Source organism: Callorhinchus milii, unplaced genomic scaffold, assembly GCF_018977255.1.
Source record: "Callorhinchus milii isolate IMCB2004 unplaced genomic scaffold, IMCB_Cmil_1.0 Scaffold20, whole genome shotgun sequence".
Classification (NCBI taxonomy): Eukaryota; Metazoa; Chordata; class Chondrichthyes; order Chimaeriformes; family Callorhinchidae; genus Callorhinchus; species Callorhinchus milii.
The window spans coordinates 10,819,989-10,840,269 of NW_024704761.1; the positions used below are offsets into that span (position 1 = coordinate 10,819,989).

The 20,281-nt window shown below is 39.6% G+C and overlaps 1 protein-coding gene across 2 annotated transcripts in view; it reads right to left on the minus strand.

Annotated features, from left to right (window-relative positions):
• The window catches only part of LOC103175416 (protoheme IX farnesyltransferase, mitochondrial), a 51,223-nt gene that overhangs the window by 29,577 nt on the left and 1,365 nt on the right, over positions 1-20,281 (minus strand). Inside the window, exons 2-4 of one of the 2 annotated variants that reach the window (XM_042342370.1) lie at positions 14,987-15,126; positions 13,721-14,033; positions 7,065-7,189 (exon numbers count right to left, since the gene is read on the minus strand). In XM_042342370.1, the coding sequence (XP_042198304.1) occupies positions 7,065-7,189; positions 13,721-14,033; positions 14,987-15,126 (578 nt within the window). The other variant, XM_007888446.2, reaches the window with a different exon arrangement.

The following is a 20,281-nucleotide window of genomic DNA, read 5'->3' on the forward strand; positions in this document are numbered from 1 at the left end:
GAAACTGCTAGCTTCGTATGAGAAGAAATATTAAAGGACAGGTCTTAAAATTATAACATCATGTGGTTGATTATCAAATGGCTTCATTTCAAATTAATTTGTAGGAATCAAATGTAGGGAATCACTTTGCACATTTATTAAACTGGGATTAGAGTCATTTGAGGAATTTAATGAAATAAGCAGATGCAGATGTATTAAAGGGCACAGAGGAGGAGACATTTGAGATTCCGATAAGATGATTTTATCCAACACAAGCACTAATATAATGGATCGATTTCTTTCTAATGTCATTGCTGATTTCCATGGGGCCTTAATTGTTAATGTTTGTGGCCATTTTAGGAAAGATCAAGTGGATTTTCCACAAAGTAACTCAGATACAAATTCGTTGTTAAAATCTTTTCCATCTCGATCCCATTTCTCAAGAGCATTTCATGGTTATAAATGAATGTTGATCATCATGTGGGAGAGAGAAATACAATACACATGAAGTATAAAAGACTAAATACCTGTGCTTGAACTTTAAATTTTTAAAAGAATCATCAAAAGTATTTTTGTTGCGCTTTCTTTAGCTCTGTCAAGGTTACCGAGACCCTCATACACGCATTCATAACATCCAGGCTTGACTATGCAAATTCCCTGCTTGTCGGCCTCCCCAACTCCTCCCTCCATAGGCTGCAGATCATCCAGAACTCTCTCGTGTCCTCTCCCGCACCAACCTCCGTGACCCTATCACCCCCATCCTCAGCCGACTCCACTGGCTTCCCATCACACAGAGGATACAGTTCAAGATCTGCTCCTCACCTTCAAAGCCCTCCATGGCCTTGTTCCCCTGACCTCTGTGACTTCCTAACCACTACCATTGGCAGGCGGGCCTTCAGCCACTCTGCCCCCACTGTCTAGAACTCCATTCCTCAGCCCCTCCGCCTCGCCCCCTCCCTTGTCTCCTTAAAGCTCCGTTTCAAGACCTTCCTCTTCGACCATGCCTTCGATGATCCTTCTTCCCCCCCCGCCCTCCACCCTCCCCGATCCCCTGCTCGGGGCCAAAACACTGATTATCCAGCACCTTGGGACGTCCTCCCAACGTGAAAGGTGCTATACAAATATAATTTTGTTGTTACAGCTACATTTTTTATAGAAAGATACAAGGCGACAGTAGTAATAATCCTTAGCAAAGCAGAGCACTGCCTGTAATGAAGTGAGTATTGGCCTTTTCCACCTGGAATTCTCTGCTGTAACTAACTGCATTGTACTAAATGTTTGCATTACTGTATCCTGTAGCTGTAGGTGAAGTTACGTCTCAAAGCCCAGCCTTCTGCAGACTACACAAATCGACACAAACTGCTTCCCCACTGGTATAGTTTCACTCATCAGCCATAAACCACATAATTATTGCTTCTGATTCATTTTTAGATTAACTAAAGAAACAAACTTCATACCAGTGAAATTGGGATTCCCTTTAATAAAACCACTGCATCATCAAAAGCACAGAGTACTTGGGTTCTCAGTCAGTTGGTCTCCTCAACATGAGTTTGTTTAAGGCCCTCCCAGCTCCGAGCCCAAACTTGCAGACATTTCAGAGCTATCGACATAGGGGTCGTCAGTGTTTGGCATGTCTCAGTAAAAGAACAGGAATTTCTACCATTGATATGGAATAAAGTATTATAACTGGAAAGTGAAAATTCTCATTTCTGTAATTCGGGCTAAGGGAGTATTACAGTTTGGACTGCAACATCTTACTTTCTAATGGTTAACCTCCCTCCCATGGCCATTAATTTTTTTTACAATTGAGAATGCATAATGCAATCACATGATTAGAGTCATGTAGTTTGCTAGATAGGAGGCATAGGTCATTTCACACCAGTCCGTGTATCTCCTAAGTTCTCGATATCTCCTCTTCCCACTTCACCCCCAAACCCCCACCAGCCCCATCTCCTGGCCGCAGCTTGTTCTCCGCCTCATTCATTGCCGACAAACTCTGGGACGGTAGTAAAAGGAGCACGTGAGAAGGGAAAACAAACCTGTTTACTAACTTTAACATTAGGAATATCGAAAGTTATACTAAACAAAGGTTTGCAATCATGGAACATAAAGTGACAACCAATGACAGTGATTTCAGAAGTTCTGTTGAGACCAGTTCAGGAAATCTTGAAGACAAAGTTAAAGACAATGACAGGACTTTTCATACAATCTACAGACAGAGCTGAAAAGATGTTTTGAAGCGATAGTCTTTCCTTTCTTCTTTTCCCTTAACTGCTTTCCTCAGAGATGACTCTGGAATGCCTTTCACCCTCTCCTCCTTCTCCTCCTTCCCCCAGCGCAATGTTTATTTGTGATCCGAGACCTTGGCAAGAGATCCATCAACTTTTATCCACAGCTGCTCAGATCAATCACACAGGTAATCTTCTGATCCAGCCACAGAACCAGTCACTTATACAAACGGTTTGCATTAATTGAAACCTACCTGTCCTATTTACTATACCCACAGGTCTTGTTTAAAAATAGTATTTCAGCTTCATTTTGATCCATGTTTCAAGGACCTAATTTGAGCCAATGGTACAAAAGTTATGGCTGTACAGGTTAAGATGCAAAAGGCTGAGGACTTTTGAGACATTCAGGTTTTAAATCAATCCCATTTTAGCCAAATACATCAGTAAGGAGATGTTGATCAGAGTAAATGTAGAATAATTAGAAGTTAAACAGTTATTTAATCAAGAGCAAAGGCTGAGCCCTCTTTCACAGTGAGGTGACGCATTCTTTATTCAAATTTCTATAGTATCATGCTACCCCACGTGAAGGGCACTGTATAAATGCAAGTCACTGTTATATTCCCCACAGTTTTATTATTGAAATAAACTGAGAGCGAATCATGATGCTTTTAATATTTGCTTCTTTTTGGAGCCGGGAGATGAACTGTAAGTAGGCAGCAATTTCAGCCATCACAACACTAAACACTGGTTACAAACATTGGTTACAGACAGTCCACATTCCATCAGATGATGGACTCTACAAACATACTTATATTACCATTTACTGCAAAGATGTTGAGCAATTCTTTCGGTGTGCCTGTAGCTCAATATGCAGTTTGCTTCGGCTTATGTCGAATACTGATGATGATGAGCATGTTCTCTAGTCTCCATCATTACTTTATCGCTAATGAAAGGCAGTTCTGTTGCTAATTAAAGCAGGTATAATGCACCTTCACACAGACTATAAAAAGCACTGATATCTGTAAGCACTTAGGGTACAGATGAAACCGCTGAGGAATGCTGTGACATGTCACCCTCACAATCATTTCATCAGACAGGGAGATGAAAGGAAGCACCACGGCTTAAGGCAACTTATCTAGTTAAAACCGAGCAGACTTCACAGGAGACGATCAGGTGTTTATACTCCTTAATGGAATGCTGCTCTCTAGCATGTACTCAGGTTGGCTGAGGTCTGTCAAAACGATTCCTCGCGCTTTTTAAAAAAAACATAATCGCGATTTCTAGCTGTGCACTCCCGCTGGTAACCATTGTAATTCCCACAGCTGAAAAAATAAAATGGGGAAGGTCAAATGCATAATTTGTCTGTTTCCTCTGGCAAGCCAAATAACAGTACGATTGCATCATTAAACAAACAGGGTTTGCCCTTTTCTGTGGCAATAAGTGCAATGTGTTCAAGAGCAACACTTCCACTCGTGGGTTCGGAATCATAAACGCTCACACTACAAAATTGTAAGGCTGAACAAGACCCTCATTGGCACTTTAAATGTTAGTTGTAAAACCTACAGGAACACAAGGCATCACACACCACAGATCATTATAAATTAATGGAATGTCTCAAACTTGGGTTATTCTTATTGGTTCCATTATTAAAACCACAAAAAAGTACAGTCCTGCTCGTTTACCTAGTATTGTAGTTGTGTGCAGGAAAAGTGCTTTAGGAAGTCTAATGACTGTCAGGCAGGCAAACAGAGGAGCGAAACTGTGTCAGGAAAATTATGAGTGAGGGAGGAATATTAGCCGGGACAAAAGTTCCAGCGCTTTTTCAATAGTGCAGCAGGATCTTTAGAGTCACTTGAACCACCAAAAGAGGAAAAGAGACCTCGGTTTAACATCTCAACTGAAGGACAGCACCTCTTGACAATACAGCAATTCCTCAGGTCTCCACTGTAGAATCAACCTAGATTATACTATAACTGACAAAATAGCCCATCCCAGGTTGAGCAATAGGGAGGCGGGTTTACCTGGGAACAAAGATCTGTCTGTAGGAATAAGCTATTGTTAGCAAGCATAACTCTGCTTTGTTTCTGAACAAGCCTCTGGCTTCCATTTATGTTCATGTCTTTCTACCTTTCTCACTTCCTCTCCCTGTCCCCATTTTATGCCTGTCTCCCTGTATTTATTCTCTCTGTGAATCTCATTCCTCTGTCTTTGTGTCCATCATTGCATCTGTGTCACTCTCGTCTTTCTAAATGACTGCCTTTGCCACTCTCTTCCCTCACACTATTATTTTTCACACACTGTCAGTCAAATTTTGTATCTGTCTATTCCCTGAATCAACCTTGTACGACACGCATTTTCTCTTCTATCTTTCAGCTCTCTCTTATCTCCAACTATCACACTCATTCATATTTGTTTTCCCTACCTATGTTTGTTTCCGTCTGTCCCTCTTTTTCTCTCTCTCTCACACACGCACTTGTTTCCTTCCTCATTCTTCCTCTCCCTTCCCACTGACTTTCTCAAACCTCAAAATTTTTATTTTATTTTTATTTTTATTTTTTAATGGCAATTGTGATAGCCATTTGCCCTCAGCAAGCTCCCACAAATAGCTAAGTTGTGAATGACTAATTTATCTGGACAACTTCTGGCAGGAAAGTGAGAGAAATCCCTTTCACTTTTCCAATCGAGTCATGGATCTTAAAAATCCACCTGAAAAGGCAGACCGACCTCAGTTCATAACCTCATTCAAAGATGGCCCCTCCAACAATGCTGCTGTTCTCCCAGCACTCCAGTGTCGGTCAACCTAGTCTGTGAGCTCAATGCCCAACTCAGGACTTGAACCTACAACCTTTTTATATAGAGGTGTTGGTTCTGTTAATTGAGCCAAAGTTTAGCTTGTCTGATAGATAAATATCTGAAGAGCTGCCAAGCTGTGCCATTATTACTTAAATTAGGTGGAGTACACCTTTCATGGTTTTTCACATTTGCAAGTAAAGTCCCTAAATGAATAATTTTATCAAATACAGTGATGATTCAGCAGAAAAACTATAAAGTGCCACCTTTAACCGTACCTTTTCAAACTAAATGGAGCAGTCCTCTCTCTCCTTTTGAATTTGCTTCATCTATGAAATAATGGCTTCCTGAAATCCGGTCTGTACAAACTAAAGACACTTTCGACGCTTTATGTTAAAGCTGCTGTATCTCTTAAGAAGTTTCGCCAGACACAGTGAAGTTAACTTTGTTCATCAAAGAAACAGCTTTTAGCAAAACAGCTATTGTGCTGAACGAAAATATTTTGAGGGAAAAGCGACTGGTAACTGCAAGGACAGCTAATCAAAAACACTGGTATTCAAAGCACTGCATGTAAAATGGAGTAGCACCTGCTCAAATGGTCATAACCAACAGCATGTGGGACAGCCAAACATGGCATTGTAACCCAGCAAGAGGCAAGCAGTTAATAAACTCCTCCAGGAGAGGAAAGGCATAGAAGAAAATTAAATAAAACAAGAAGTGGAAAAAAAACCTCTGCTAACATACCATTGATTGCAGATTGTTAACAGAATAGCCGTCTAACGCAGACAAAAAAGGTGCTAGTTTTAAACAACAATAAACCACAATCTATGTGATGTATAAAATGAAACCTTCAGCCTGTTGTGCAATCAGTGCAAAGAGCACCTGTTAGAATTTCTTCCCTAAATTAAACATTCTGGGTGGGATTTTGCTGCAAGAAATGTGGATCTCAGCCCTCCCCATGGTTCAATGATTTTTGTCAGCTTGTTGCTCAGCCCATACTAACCAGGAAGGCCCCAGGTTTAATCAGCAGCTTGTCTGATCTAAGACTGAACTATAATTGATGTTCTATTGGTCATCATATACGATTGAGCTTGGCTCTAATGTCCCCAGAATCAAGTCGCCTTCTGCCCCTCGCTGTAGAGGCCACTGCCGTATCTCAGTAGAAAGAGAAATATTTTCTAAAACAAATTCAGGACAGGAGGGGAGAAAATTGGCAAGAATAAAAGAAAGGAAATTTGGAACCTAATCAGCCTTATGTAATTTCGTCTTGACAGATCACAAATAAAACATTGCAGAGCGGTTACAGTATTGAACCTTGATGGAACTCCAAAAGTAAACCCTTGGCACTATTACACCCTATTAAACTGTTACAAACTAAATGCAATTCAAAAGGAGGTCCTGCAAATGGAGACAGCGAATAAAATCATAGAATGGCTACACAATCATTATTTTGGATAAGCAGGAGTTTGACACATGCAGAAACCCTTCATCAAGTTTAAAATTACCCAAATTAGACAGATTTTCATATATTTATACCACCTACACATGGAAATTTCTTCTCTGAACTGAAATACACTCTGTCTCCCTGGAGGAATGCAGATTGATAATAGCCAAGGCTCGGGGAACCCAGAGTGTGCGTTGTGGTACCTCTAAAGTTCCACCAGCTAAAAACACACAGCTTGACATTGAGTGCCCTGTATGTCAAGTTTCCCACTGCTTTTGCTATTAGGACCACCCTACCCATTAGGGCTTTGGCTTGAAAGGTTAACAGGAGCTGAGTAGGAAGAATTCCTGCTCCCACTACAATGTAGAAATAGGCTATTTGGCTTATCGTGTCACCCAATCTAATCCCACTCTCCTAACTGCACTATACCCTTTCATGTGCAGTCTCTTGAAGCGTCAAATCACCCTAAAAGATTTATATCTGCTGTCGCAACAATAAGTGAAGGGGAAAAAACCCACCAAACAACTTAAGCAAATGTTTCCTTGCCAAGGAAGAAAATAAAACTCAATCCTGCCTATTTGTGCCACCCAGTGCCCTGCCTTGTGTTACAATGAATAACTCACCTGGTTAATGGTATTGGCAGCACAGGAAGCCAGGCCTGTTCCAACAGAGGCAAGCAGGAAACAGCTAAGGTCGAAGGACACTGGTGCCATTGCAAAGCCGGCAGATGCAGTCATTGCAACTAAAGCTGAAAGAAACAGACATAAAGTCAGAATTACCTCAACACAGAGCTGGTCCGATTGCCAACTTTAAAAAAAGAGAGGATTTATCTGAAGAGAAAAGTGGAGAAACTGATCACATTATTTCTGTAAGCAGCAAACGCTTTCAGGCCTGTAGGTATTTATGTATTACTTAATAATAATCCTTGCATTTGATATAGTGCCCTATCACATCAAAGCACTTCACAGAATATATTGTAAAGTGAATTGACTGCCCATTTAAAACTTATTTATTTTAAGGGATTATTACCCCCAGAAAAGCGATCTGCCAACTGACTAACAACCGGGTTCCTACTTTAAACAGAAGCAGTGTGGAGTAAGGAAACTTGCCCAACGTTTCACACTGCCCGGGAATCGAACCCAGGTCCTCTGGCAAGCCAGGCGAGTTCTCTGACCACTGAGCTATAGGACCCCCTTTCTTTAATGGATTAAACTATTTCAATTTAACAGCTTTCTCCTTTACCCAGTGACAACATTTTGAAAGCTTTATTAGTTAGAGGGTTTGGTAATGCATCTGCTGTGTGCAACTCATTGCATATTCTAGGATCATCCCTGCAGGAAAATTATTTAAATCTTTGAACAAAATAAGCCTCGAGGCCCCAACTACTGCAGTTTTGGAAAATAACTTAAGTTTTCATTCTCTCCATTTGTTCACCATTTAAAGATATTCTGGAAAATAACATTAAGTGGGGAGTACGGAACAGGCAATGGATTGGGCTCGCACAGCGTGCAGGAAGGATGCTGCCAACAAATTGAGGTCACAAAGAGTACAGCACTAATACCACACTGTGGAAGCCCAGCACCCTTTGGCTGAAGTATTAAACTGAGTTCATATCTGCCGAATCTGGTATTTCTGGCAAATGATAAAGATCCCACGGCAGTGATCTAAAAAGCATGAAGTATTCAAGCTATTGTGTCTCCCTCATCCAAAACGACAACTTGCAGGGGTCGAGAAGCAGACCTGCTTTAGCATTTGGAGAGAGTGCTATAGGAATTTAAGGATTGTAGTGCATGTTTCCTTGGGTTAATCAGAGAATAATGCTGTTGCAAACGGCTTGTGTGATTGCCCACAAAAGCATCACCACACTTATGAAGCACTTTGAGAGCATTTCATTGTCATAAAGTGCTTAAAAGGGCAATTTCTTTGTTTCTTTCTTTAGGAGAGAGAGCGACAGAAAACATGCAGCCATGCTTTGGCTTTCTGACTGGTATGTGCATGAGGGGCTGCCACTCACTCACACAAGCTGAAACTAACAAGAGACCCCGTGCAAACCCGTAACTCACTCTCTAGACATCTGTTATTTAGCAGAATTTAGCAGTCAACTTTTTAAAACTTGACTGTGCTGCTAAACGTTTGATGTTGCATCAAAGTGTCTGAGGGCACCAGTGAAGAGACAATAAGATGGCCCTTTCACATCACTGAAACCCCGTAGTAGAATTAAACACCACTGGTCTAAGGTCTTAGCCTTCAGACCATTGTCAAGACAATGCAAAATGTGTTCACTTAATTTAAAATGCGCAGAATTTTAGAAAACTCTAACTTCAGTCTGAATTTGTAAGCCCATTCTTTTCAAAGATTGCAACAGAAAGCTTTCAAATTAAGGAAGAATTTTAAAACAATTTGCATAATCTTTAAGTGTAAGATCATGATCTTAATGTTTCGACTGTAAGAAAATGTCAGGCCTCAGATGTGCAAAGCTATATTGTATGAAAAATAATCTTCAGAATTTGACATGTTCACAAGGGGAGCATTTTCACATCACAAATATTGTAGCGAACAGTTATACAGCAATTGGGGGGCTCCAAGAACCCAAGCGAATGATGGCTCACTTCAATGCGTGCAGTAAGTGACATCAGTGGTAACCCGATGACCTAAAATGCGGACAATTTTTAGCTTGTGAGAACCCAGCTGACAATTTGAAGTGAGTCTGTCGGATTTCCGTGCACATTTTTGATTTCTTTTGTAAAGTCAATGTCGAGGTGCAGCATACCCCAATCGCACAATAAACAAACCTGAGTTATAATGAAGTGCATTAAAATGAAGCGAGTTATGACAAGCTCTATTGTATATACACATGCACTGTACAGTAACTATGGAACAGCAGTGTCAGACTTTAGAATTCCTGGTCCCTTATCACCAGTTAACATTTTAAACAATGATTTTGTGGAAGTCTTTCCTGCTCTCCTTCGCTGCCATTCTCAACAACAGGTACGGTTATTCTTTAGATGGGGCTTCCAAGCCATCTGCCTTCGTACCAAACCAGTACAGGTTACTAAAGATCCTTCACCATAATTGTACTGCCCAACCTGTAATTAACCAGCAGACTGTGCTGGTCATCAGGCAGTGAACTTTACTTGATATAAACTTTACTTAATAAATTGAACTGGTCTAAGCTATTTCCTCCCCTGGACTCTGGCCAGATAACAAACTGCTAGACTCCAAGCGTCTCGCTGCAGTACAGTTTAATCACTTGATAAATTATTAAATCCCCTTCAACAGGTGCCGTTTGGTCTTGTTTAATTGCACAGCATACAGATGTATACTGTTACAGCAGAGTTGGTGTAGAATAAGGCAACAGGCTGCTCATTATAAGTATCAGATGTCAACTAATGGTTGGCCATTAGTTTCTGGATTCCTGATCCATAATCTCATAATAGGTTCACGTTATGTAGGAACAAATTTGTGCCATATGGAGACCGATGGATACAAAATACTCACGCAGATAACTTGATCAAACAAACTAGCCATCTAACTGAACAATCCATTAGCACACCTGAAGGAAATTTAGTCAACACTCCTGTCACTTGAAGGCCAGGAATCCAGGGTAAAAAAAAAGTTCACTGTCACCAGCACATCAGCAGAAAGCAGAAGATATTCGCCCCTTCTTGTGGTTCTGAAATATTCCAAAGAGATTCAAGGGAGTCTCAATGGAAACTAAGTGCACAAAAACACAATATCATTACTAAACTGCAAGGGTATGAGCAAACAGAGTGGGATTTAAAATGGGGAGGAAATATAGGAAAGCTGAGATCCCAGTGACATGGCGGACTTCTCCTGTGCAGATATTTTCACGTTTCTATGTAAACAGTAATAATGTAAACAGCAGCACTCTCAAAAGCAACCCATGTACCAAGAAGAAGCACCTTTATGCAATTTGTATAAAATCCAAGGACGGATGTGGGATATATGATCCTATGCCCCTGTCCACACAGCTCTTGGATCTGCCAGTGTTAGTAATGGGGGAGTGTGGGGAGGGAAGAAGACAGCATAAAATAAATTCAGGTGCAGATCACACTTCACTCCTAGAGTATGTTCAAGAGTAGCATTGACTTGGACTGACTTATCAAACCAACTGAGGAGTGGTTCATGGCACAGAAAGGCAGATGATGTGGGAGCCAGTAACCAATGAAGTTATGTGGCATCCCACACATCCAATTCCGACAGTCACAGTGGATAATAATTGAACACTTTCCTAGTATCTTCATATTCATGAATAAATATCGCCATAGTGTGAATCACTGTTGCAGTGTTGGTAGGAGGAAAGGGGTGAAGCAAAAGGAGATTTAAAATCAAATCAAATAAAATCAAATTACTGTATATCCCCAAAATTAGGGAATTTAAGAATTTTCTGCAATTGAAAATCTGAATGAAATCTAATGTATACAACAATGTGTAGGCCAAAACACTGATTGTCCATCGCCTTGGGATGCCCTCCCGACGTGAAAAGCACTATACAAATGTAATTTTGATGTTGTTGGCCATTTTACTTGAAAATAAGACAACTCCTGGAGTCCTGTAGCTCAGTGGTTAGAGCACTCGCTTTGCAAGCGAGAGACCTGAGTTCAATTCCAGGCAGAGGGCGAAACCTTGGGCAAGTTTCCTTACTCCACACAGAGCCTAATAATAATCCCTCCAAAACCAAAAACAATAATAAATTGGTCATTTTCAATCTACGACTGTTTGTGGGGCATTGCCTTGCGCAATTGGCTGCCGCGTTCGCCCACAAGTATAGTCAATTCACTTTACAGTATATTCTGTGAAGCGCTTTGGGACGTCCTCCCGACGTAAAAAGCGCTATATCAAATGCGAGGATTATTATTATTATTATAACTCTTTGATTTATTAGTTTGAATGGTAAACTATTTGTAAGCAACAAAATCTCACCCTTCCATTTAGTGCAACAAGGACAAATAGTTTAAAAGAAATTGATAATGAGGATACATTCCCGAAAAATTGCCTTTTTTTATTAAAATTCTTTGAACTCTGGAAATTAATTTTTTTGTTATAATTGATGTGGTCAACAACAGATGGGTAGTTAATTAAATGTCAAACTTGAAATTATTTTGAGCGTTTCTTGCCAGAATTTTGCCAGCATGACTGATCTATAGTAAAACACAAGTGGGAAACAAATGACTTGTTGCCACCATTGACCTTTCACGATACATTTCATCCCCTAAACGCAGCTGCGGTGCCAATTAAATGGTCTTCAATGGAACCTTTTGGTTAATTAATTCTATTAAATGGTCAAATAACAGGAGTTGCATTTACGTTCTGCTGTGCCGCAAATTTATAAAACAATTTCTCCCACAATGCAATAATGAATTGTTTAAGATTTCTTCCCATTCAAATTGCTACAAATTCGGAAATAAATTACCCTGGACGAGGCACCAAAGGCAAAATGTTCCTTGTATTACGTCTTTCTGTTTGAATAAACACCACGGAACACATGGAGACATATTACATTTAGATGAATGTTCTCAATCCCAGGATGCTCATTATCTGGGACGGATGGTATTTTAAACAGGTTCAGTTTAGCACACATTCCTCTACAGAACAAAGTTCCGTAAGAGTAAACTGTATAGATTATATCAAAAAAAATGTATGCAAGGCTGTCACTGCTGTGTCACGCCCATGTTTCACGCAAAGTACAGAGCCAGGCAGCTAGTCTGTGCTACAGTAAAAAACAAATGATGTAGCCTAATTTAGAATGGTGTGGAGTTGGATATTTTTAAAAACTCCAGAAATACTTGGCACTTTTACAGCTTCATAATGCCCATTTTTTAAAATGTTTGAGTTGGCCTTTGCAATCTTTGGTGAGGTATTTTCCTCTGATCTTCCTCTGAGGGTACCGCTAAAACATCAAGATATTAGATATCCTTAAACACCTCACCCAGTCTGGATTTCTCTGTAATTTGGCCCTGTGTTTAATGATAAGCTTCATACAGTGTAATGAAAGACTTGCAGACCACTAGAAGTGACCTCTGTTGCAGCATTTAACGCTAATGGACAGAGGTAGTCCTCATTACACAGGAGTAAAAGTCAAGGGAAAGAAAATAAGTCGAGCCATCTCCTTCATGGAGGCTCAGTCTTCTAGCATTCGTGCAATTTAACTTGAAAGCTGCCATTTGCGAAATGTATGACATTTACAAGGCTACCCAAAAAATTCTGTCCTCTATAATTTTAGACACATCTTACACCAAAGATGATAAGCAGTTGAATGGAGAGATGAGCCTTTCAAATCTACTGCCAGTCTGTTGTTGATGGAAAAACAAACTCAGTTCCTACTTTGCTAACAAGTTTCATTACTTGCAAGTTCAGCTATTCAATTGGAATAAGGTGCATCGCTTTTGGAACAACAACAACTTGCATTTATATAGCGTCCTTCGCACCGGACAGCGTCTCGGAGCACTTAAATATTTATATAAACATAAATGTTTATCATAAATCTCTGACAATAGTATTTCACAACCTGTTACTGGCCCATCAGCCACTTGAGCTAATCATGTCATAGAATCCTAGAATACTAATCCACAGAGACAGGCCATTTGGCCTATCAGGGCTGGGTTACTGTTTTTCTCCACATGAACCAACAGATAATAATAATCCTTGCATTTGCTGGCATGTTTATAACGTCAAAACGTATCAAATATGGTTACATATAATTGCTGTCAAGTGTAGGAATGTACAACTGCAGGAGTCAATTTACCCACAAGGCTCCACAAACAGTCATGAAGTCAAAACTAAGTTAACTAGAGGAGCTGTGGTCAAAATCTAATCCTAGATATAGATTCAACATTTGCTAAAAGATGGAACCTGTAACTCTGCTAGTCTGATTAGCTCAGTAATCCTCCCCACTCCAAAGTGTTATCTGTGCGCAATTGGCTGCCGCGTTTCACCCACAAAATACACAGTCAATCAACAATAATAATAATCCTTGCATTTGATACAGCACCTCATCACATCTACAAGACATCTCAAAGCGCTTCACAGCATATATTGTAAAGTGCAGTGACTGTATTTTGTGGGCAAAACTCGGCAGCCAATCACGCACGACGAATAATTATTATTATTTACCCACCGAGCCATTTTTTTATTGTTTATATCCAGCAGGAGATTGTAAGGCAAACTAGTTTGGGGCTTACAATCTCCTGCTGGATATAAACAATAACATAGAGTGTTGATCTCCTTTATGTCACCGAAAAGGATGATCAAACATTACCTGTAAGCTTTATTTTGGAGAGTCTTGCATAGATTCCTGGCAGGTCTGATAGCTGCACCTTCATCGCCTTCCATTGCCTGGCCTCCCTGGCATGATGTGCCTCTGCTTTGTCCTCCGCTACCTCAGCTGTTTCATCTCTCTGTGTTGTGCTGCCATCACTCTCTTGAAGGCTGGACGGGTGAGATGTGACTGTAGGAATTTGCTGCACTGAATGGAGAACAGTGTCACCGTTTTCTGGAAAAGTTGTCGCTGCTACTGGTTCAGGTTTCGGCTTTGCACGTTGATGTAGCCTCTGATCAACTTTGGTTACATACTAAAAGAGGAATAGCAAACCAAGACTTAAATTACAAACATAAATATGAAGATTGGATCAAACAAACCCAAACCAGTTACAGTAGTTTGCTCTTATAAATCCTTTCCATAATCAAAATTGCTTGAATTAGGAATTCAACGTTCTGTGGTTGCAATTTGATGCTGAACTGAATACGTACACACACACACATCATACCTACAAGATCACACACTGGTTCAATCATGTGCTGTTGTGTAAACTGACTAGCAAAGCAAACTAAAGGACACGTACACCATCATACTTATCCGATCATTGGATTTCTGACAAAGATACTTACTGTGCACCTCGATGTGCACGACACAAAATATGGCGGAAAACATGCGGCTTCTACTCACGACTAACAATAGGTTCGTGGCTTGCTTTATATTTACATTGTGGTTAAAGCTTTTTTGTCTTGTCCTGGATGTTTGAGAAGGAGGTGGTTATTTAGGAAGAGGGAAACGATATTCTGACACAATATGTTCGTTGATGGAACAACATTCTACTATTGCTAAATAAATTGTGAATAAACTAGGTTACAGAAACGTTTGTATTGTAGTATATTCTGTGAGACGTCTCGAAGACGTGATCAAGCGTAATATCAAACGCAAGGATTATTATTATTCTCGCTTCAGGTAATCAAACTTTGTATTATCATATTCTACAGTATCATATTCTGACTAGGTGCTAATTTCAATTGGTACAGTGTCATTGGTTGGATTAGAAAGTGTGTTCCTGTACAGGTTGCAGTCACCCAACAAACATGACAACGTTTACAATTCTTTGGAAACGGAGAGTATATTGGACTGCATTTCCCTCCCCAANCACACAAACAAAGCACTCACCATCCACAGCTTCCACATATACAGTTAAGAAACCACAGCATATCCCAGGAAATATGGACTCTCATCCCTCCCTCAGGCAGTTTCACTGACCTGGCACCTGGGGAGATTAAAGTGCTGGAATGCGATCCATTCTCGATTGCCTGATCTGTAACGATGGACAATAATCCTCGGAAATTCCTTTAATATTGTTACTTTCTGAAAAGTGTGAAAAATATTAAGAACCGATTGACCTGGAGAGAGAGAAAATAACAACAACTTGTTAAGATGAAATCAGGAAATAGCAAGCCCCATCCACATACACAAAGAGAATACAATGAGGCATGAAGAGATGCTGGATTAAGTGTCTCAAATCCTCTTAGATAAATTAGTGACAAACATGATCTTATCTTGAAACCACCTAATACCTGACCACTAGGTTTTCTAGAAAAACTGGGATTTCGGGATAGACGGAGACAATTCCACATAGGAATTTTACTGAAAGTTAAACATGACCTTTTTATTTCTTAAAAGATTAACAATTAAGAGCCACAGATTGATCCAAAGGGATTACCAAATCTGAGTAATTCTCAGAATCTAAATCCTAGATATCAAAGTGAGGGATATAGTCACGATATCTTATTGTGTTGCCAGCATCAAATCTGGATGAGCCTCATGACAAGTCATCGCAAGTCTAAATTAGCTGACATTATTCGCCTCCAGAATAATAGTCACTCATATCTAATTAATCTCATTCTGCAAAATTCACAATGATTCTTTTATGGGAAAGGCGCTGTTTAAATATAACTTGTGATGGCAAATCAAGTTACAGCCAAAACACTGGAATGCAACATCTACAAAAGTGCACTTTGCTTCTCTTCTTACTGCAGTTAAAATGCATAAAGTAAACACAGCAAATAGAAATCCACGATATTATTGTAGAATCTATTCAGATTTAATAGCTTCAAACAGTGCTTAAAATGATGTTTAGTCAGCCAGTGTTGAACACGTCAACGGCGTGCTTCGTAAGAAACACAAATATTTCTTTAAATAGGAATGTGTTTGAGTGAACCAGGATTACAAAAGGAATTAAATGTACATTCACCTGGTATGTTAAGTGGTGTACTTAAAGGCTGAAGTAACACAACTGCATTTGGGGAACAAGTGAAAGAGCTCATCTGATATGCGGACATTTTTTACATTCAGTGCAGATTGATCGGATGTCTTTCAGTTTAGGACATGCCTCACATCTATATGTGCTCTGCTATGTGAGCACATAAATCTACAAATGGAGATGGGGAAAGAGCAAGGAAATGGAATTAGAGTGGATTGCTCCAGTGGGAGGAGTTAGTACTATTGTAGGCTCAATGGGCCGCGTAGCCTCCTTCTGTGCTGTATTTCCTGATTCTGCAGAACCCATTGCCGATGTGCAGCCAATGAGCAATATAGCACGTATGAAATGCTTAAAAAAACTTGAGGCACTGAGGGTTCAGTGCAATCTCTGAAATGCACCTCAGAGATTATGTAGTCGGTTGATTCAAAAACACGATCTAAAATATGCCCACTACAATAGGAACAAATTACACTTCAATGCTTTCAAGTCAAAGGACTAGTTAGGGAACAGATGGTTGGTTTAATTTTTTTATCTTGTAAACATACATACTTGTTTGACTATTTTCATATCATCCAAAACCAAATTTTCTTTGATAATAGCAATTCAATTGAACAATGTAATCCATCTTCCAGTTTAGGCATTTCCTTTACACAAGCAAATAATCCAACATTAATTCAAGTAACCGATTAAGATATTTACACCTAATTTCCTTTAACAGAAAGTGCACAAATCCCCAGCCCACTGACGCACTGCTTTAAAGTCCTGCCCATTTATCACACCATAATATCACTTCAACAATCTGCTCCATTTTCCAGCACAGTGATGCACTTGCCTTAATGCGAACGCATCAAACACGATTTCAAAGGGGATTTGTCTTCAATCTCGCAAATGGAGCAAATCAATTTTGTCATTATTCATGCTCTACACAAACATTAAGCAGAAACGCCCTGCAAGTGCTTAATTTTGAGTGCTGATGTAGCCTTTTGGCACCAATTAAAATGGGACGATGGAAAACTAGCACTAAAAAGGGATGTGGAAATTGTTATGATTAAATTGTTAGCAGGACAATCTCTGAAGCAACTCTACATCAAACAATTTACAGCTGTACATGGCTGAAAATTCAGTTATAAAGCAGGAAGATTAGAAGCCTGCTGTTGGTTGCTGAGATAAATGTGTAGTCTGAGAGCTGCAACAATGAGTTTCAACCTTGGCTAGTTACTGTACACACAATCATAGGCAAAAAGGTCCATCCATTCCCTGTGGCTGAATGCAGAGCAGCGCACACAACAATGGACAATCATTAACCTGTGGGTCTTCAAGGACCAAATATGAAATCTCAAGACTTTTTTTAGATTAAGGAACAAAATGACACAAATAATATGGCTCATTTAAATTTTGCGCCAATCTTACATTTTCCTTTAATTTTCTCCCACTTTTCCCTCTCTGTTATCCATTTCACAATGGAGTGGTTCAGATGAAGAAGGCCTGTGGGCTTCTAATCTAACCAATCTTAGTGTCTCCCCATTATACCATCAAGCTGTTTCTTAAATGAATCTCTACCACCCTTACATGTAGCCCATTCCAGCTGTTCATCACCTTCTGTGGAAAGTGTCGACACAGCAAAGCCAATAATTTCTGTTTCCAATTGGTTCCTCAAACACTTAATGTCCTCTTGACAAGCCTGACCAATCTCCCTGCTGTCCTACTGCAGTATTCTCTACAGTGATCTCTCTCTCCTTCTTCCCCTCAAGTCACCTCACTGCTTAAATTGATTAATTAAACTAATATCTCATTTACAGTTGAAGGGAAATGGCTGAAATCAAAGATGGATTACTTTAAGAGCAGAATTCAGCTTAATTTCCAGGACTAAGGCAGAACTTTTTTCAGTAATAAATCACCCAATGATGTTCAAACTAATACGTCCATTATAATATTAATCAAGAAGCAGCTGGACATCATCACTAAAACAATGACAGATAAGAAGCCAAATTACATCCTCGCTGACTCATCTCCAACCTTCGTCTAGACACCCAATATCAGACAGCCTAGCTATCATAATCATTGCTTTATCCTCTAAAAGCAGCACTTTCTACAAAGATATCAGAAATATATGAAGTAATTAAAGTGTCAATTTTGTTCAGGAACTCAAACTGTAGTAGCCTTTGCTACTATCCATAAATCCAATCACGCAGCTTCAATTGCAGCCAATTATACAATGCAACAAACCAAAATGCAACTTCTTTATTTCTCAGCATTCCCCTCAACTATTTTAGGCCGGAAACTGCACAGTATAAAGCAGCAGCCACTGTCCCTCTCAAGCAGACCAAAATTCCTCTTAGCTTCAGATTATTGTCTTCAAATTTAAAATGGTAAAGAATTTTAGAAAATTCTTCCATTTAGTTTTAATTTGGAGTCAGGCTTTCTGTGAAATTTGAAGACAATGCTCTTAAGACATTGAGAACCTTAGGACATCTGGGGTGTAAGAGCAGCAGAGGCACTTTTTTTTTCTTGTTGAGAAGTATCCAGACTTTGTTTCATTTCTCTCTTCATTCATTACGTGGCATGTGCAATATCATACCCACAAACCACATCTTACTGTGTGGCTTAACATAGAGGCACAGTAAACCAATCTCAGCCAGTCCATTATCCTACACCATGCCAGAGCACCCAATTTTGGACATGGAGATCCTATTTAATAATAAAATAGGACTGTGACCAATTACAAACCTTAATTCAATCAGACAAGAGCACCCAAAACCCAAGGTTTGGACTGTGTATCTTCATCACTTCGCGACGCAGAATCAAAAAATAGCCCAATTTTTATTTCCATTTTTGTAACTTCAAACTATAATCATACTCATGTTGGAAACTCCACGTGTCCAAAGACTGAGTCAAAGTTGTAGGGCGCTTAGTGCTGTCACACAGGAGACTTCTATTTTATTTGTTTCACCTGCATTCAAAGAATATCCAAAGGAAAGGGATTGTGTGCTTATCAACTAATATCCCCCATTTCATTTCAAAAGAGGATCTCTGCGTCCTTACATACAGGACTATATGGGGGTTTCAGTTAAAACATTTTGCATTACTATCTCTCAGTAGGACTTTCTATGGAATATTTTCCTTCAACCAATATTATGCACTTACGCACTGACATCTCCTAACTCTCCCCACCACCTTTGCTCAGCTGGCAAATGTCTGCTGTACTTGCCTCATCCCTTCTGCTTCACAATTGGCAGCCTTGTTTTCAAACACTATACCCTGAATCTCTGGAACTCCTTGCCTCAATCCCTCTGCCTTGCCCCCTCTCTGCCCAACTTCAAATTATACTTTCCTCTTTGACCGTGCTTTTGGGCACCTCCCACCCTTTACTGGCTCGGAGTGAAGCCAACTCTGCTGTTATGCGCTCCGTGATGCTACTGCTTAAAGTGCACTATATAAATGCAAGTTGTTGTTATGACGAGTTTGTAACAATTTCCAATAAAACATCTTACAAATCTGAAAAGCACCAACAGCTCATCCTTAATATAAAACTTGCACATAAATAGACTACCTTTGACATGTCTTTAGACATGATATGAATTGTAAGTTTTTTTATTAATTGTGATTTGTCCAATTGGGCAATTTAGTAACGGGATACTTGCCCATAAAATATCATAAACACATATTCTTCTAGTTAACTGTTATTGCCTACTTGTAAGAAAAAACACAATTTAAATTTCAATGTGGTTGTTACTTTAGCAAAGAGGAGTAGGCTTTGGACTCAATTGAATGAAGTAGTTCATACTCATGATTCTTCATACAGCAAACTAATGAACTCAATGAAGCACAAGAGGGAAAAAAAACCTTCAGACGTTGCTGTGGTAAAATATGATTTTAAGAATACTGTTTCTCTTCAAGTCTCCCAATTGATCCTGTAAGTGAACTCCCTCATCCACTATAAACTGGGCAGCTGTTGTGTGTCTGGACTCTGACTTAACAGACAAATGTGTTTAGGTTATTGATAGCTGATAATTCTTCGTGAAATTATGGTCCTACCAAAATTGCATCTCTTTTTTTTCAAAACTGGCTTCTTTGTCATTCTTTGTTTGAATCACTTATGAGCTCTCATTGCTTGGTCAGATGAGTATTAATTCAAGCCGAATAATAACAGTTCAGCTCAGTCTAGACTTGATACTCCAGTGCAGAACTGAGGAAGCCCTGGCTTGTTGGAGATGCTGTTGTTTGACTAAGCAAATGACTGCCATGTTTGTGTATAAAAATAGCCCTATCTGTGAGGTGTTTTGATCTAAGGTACT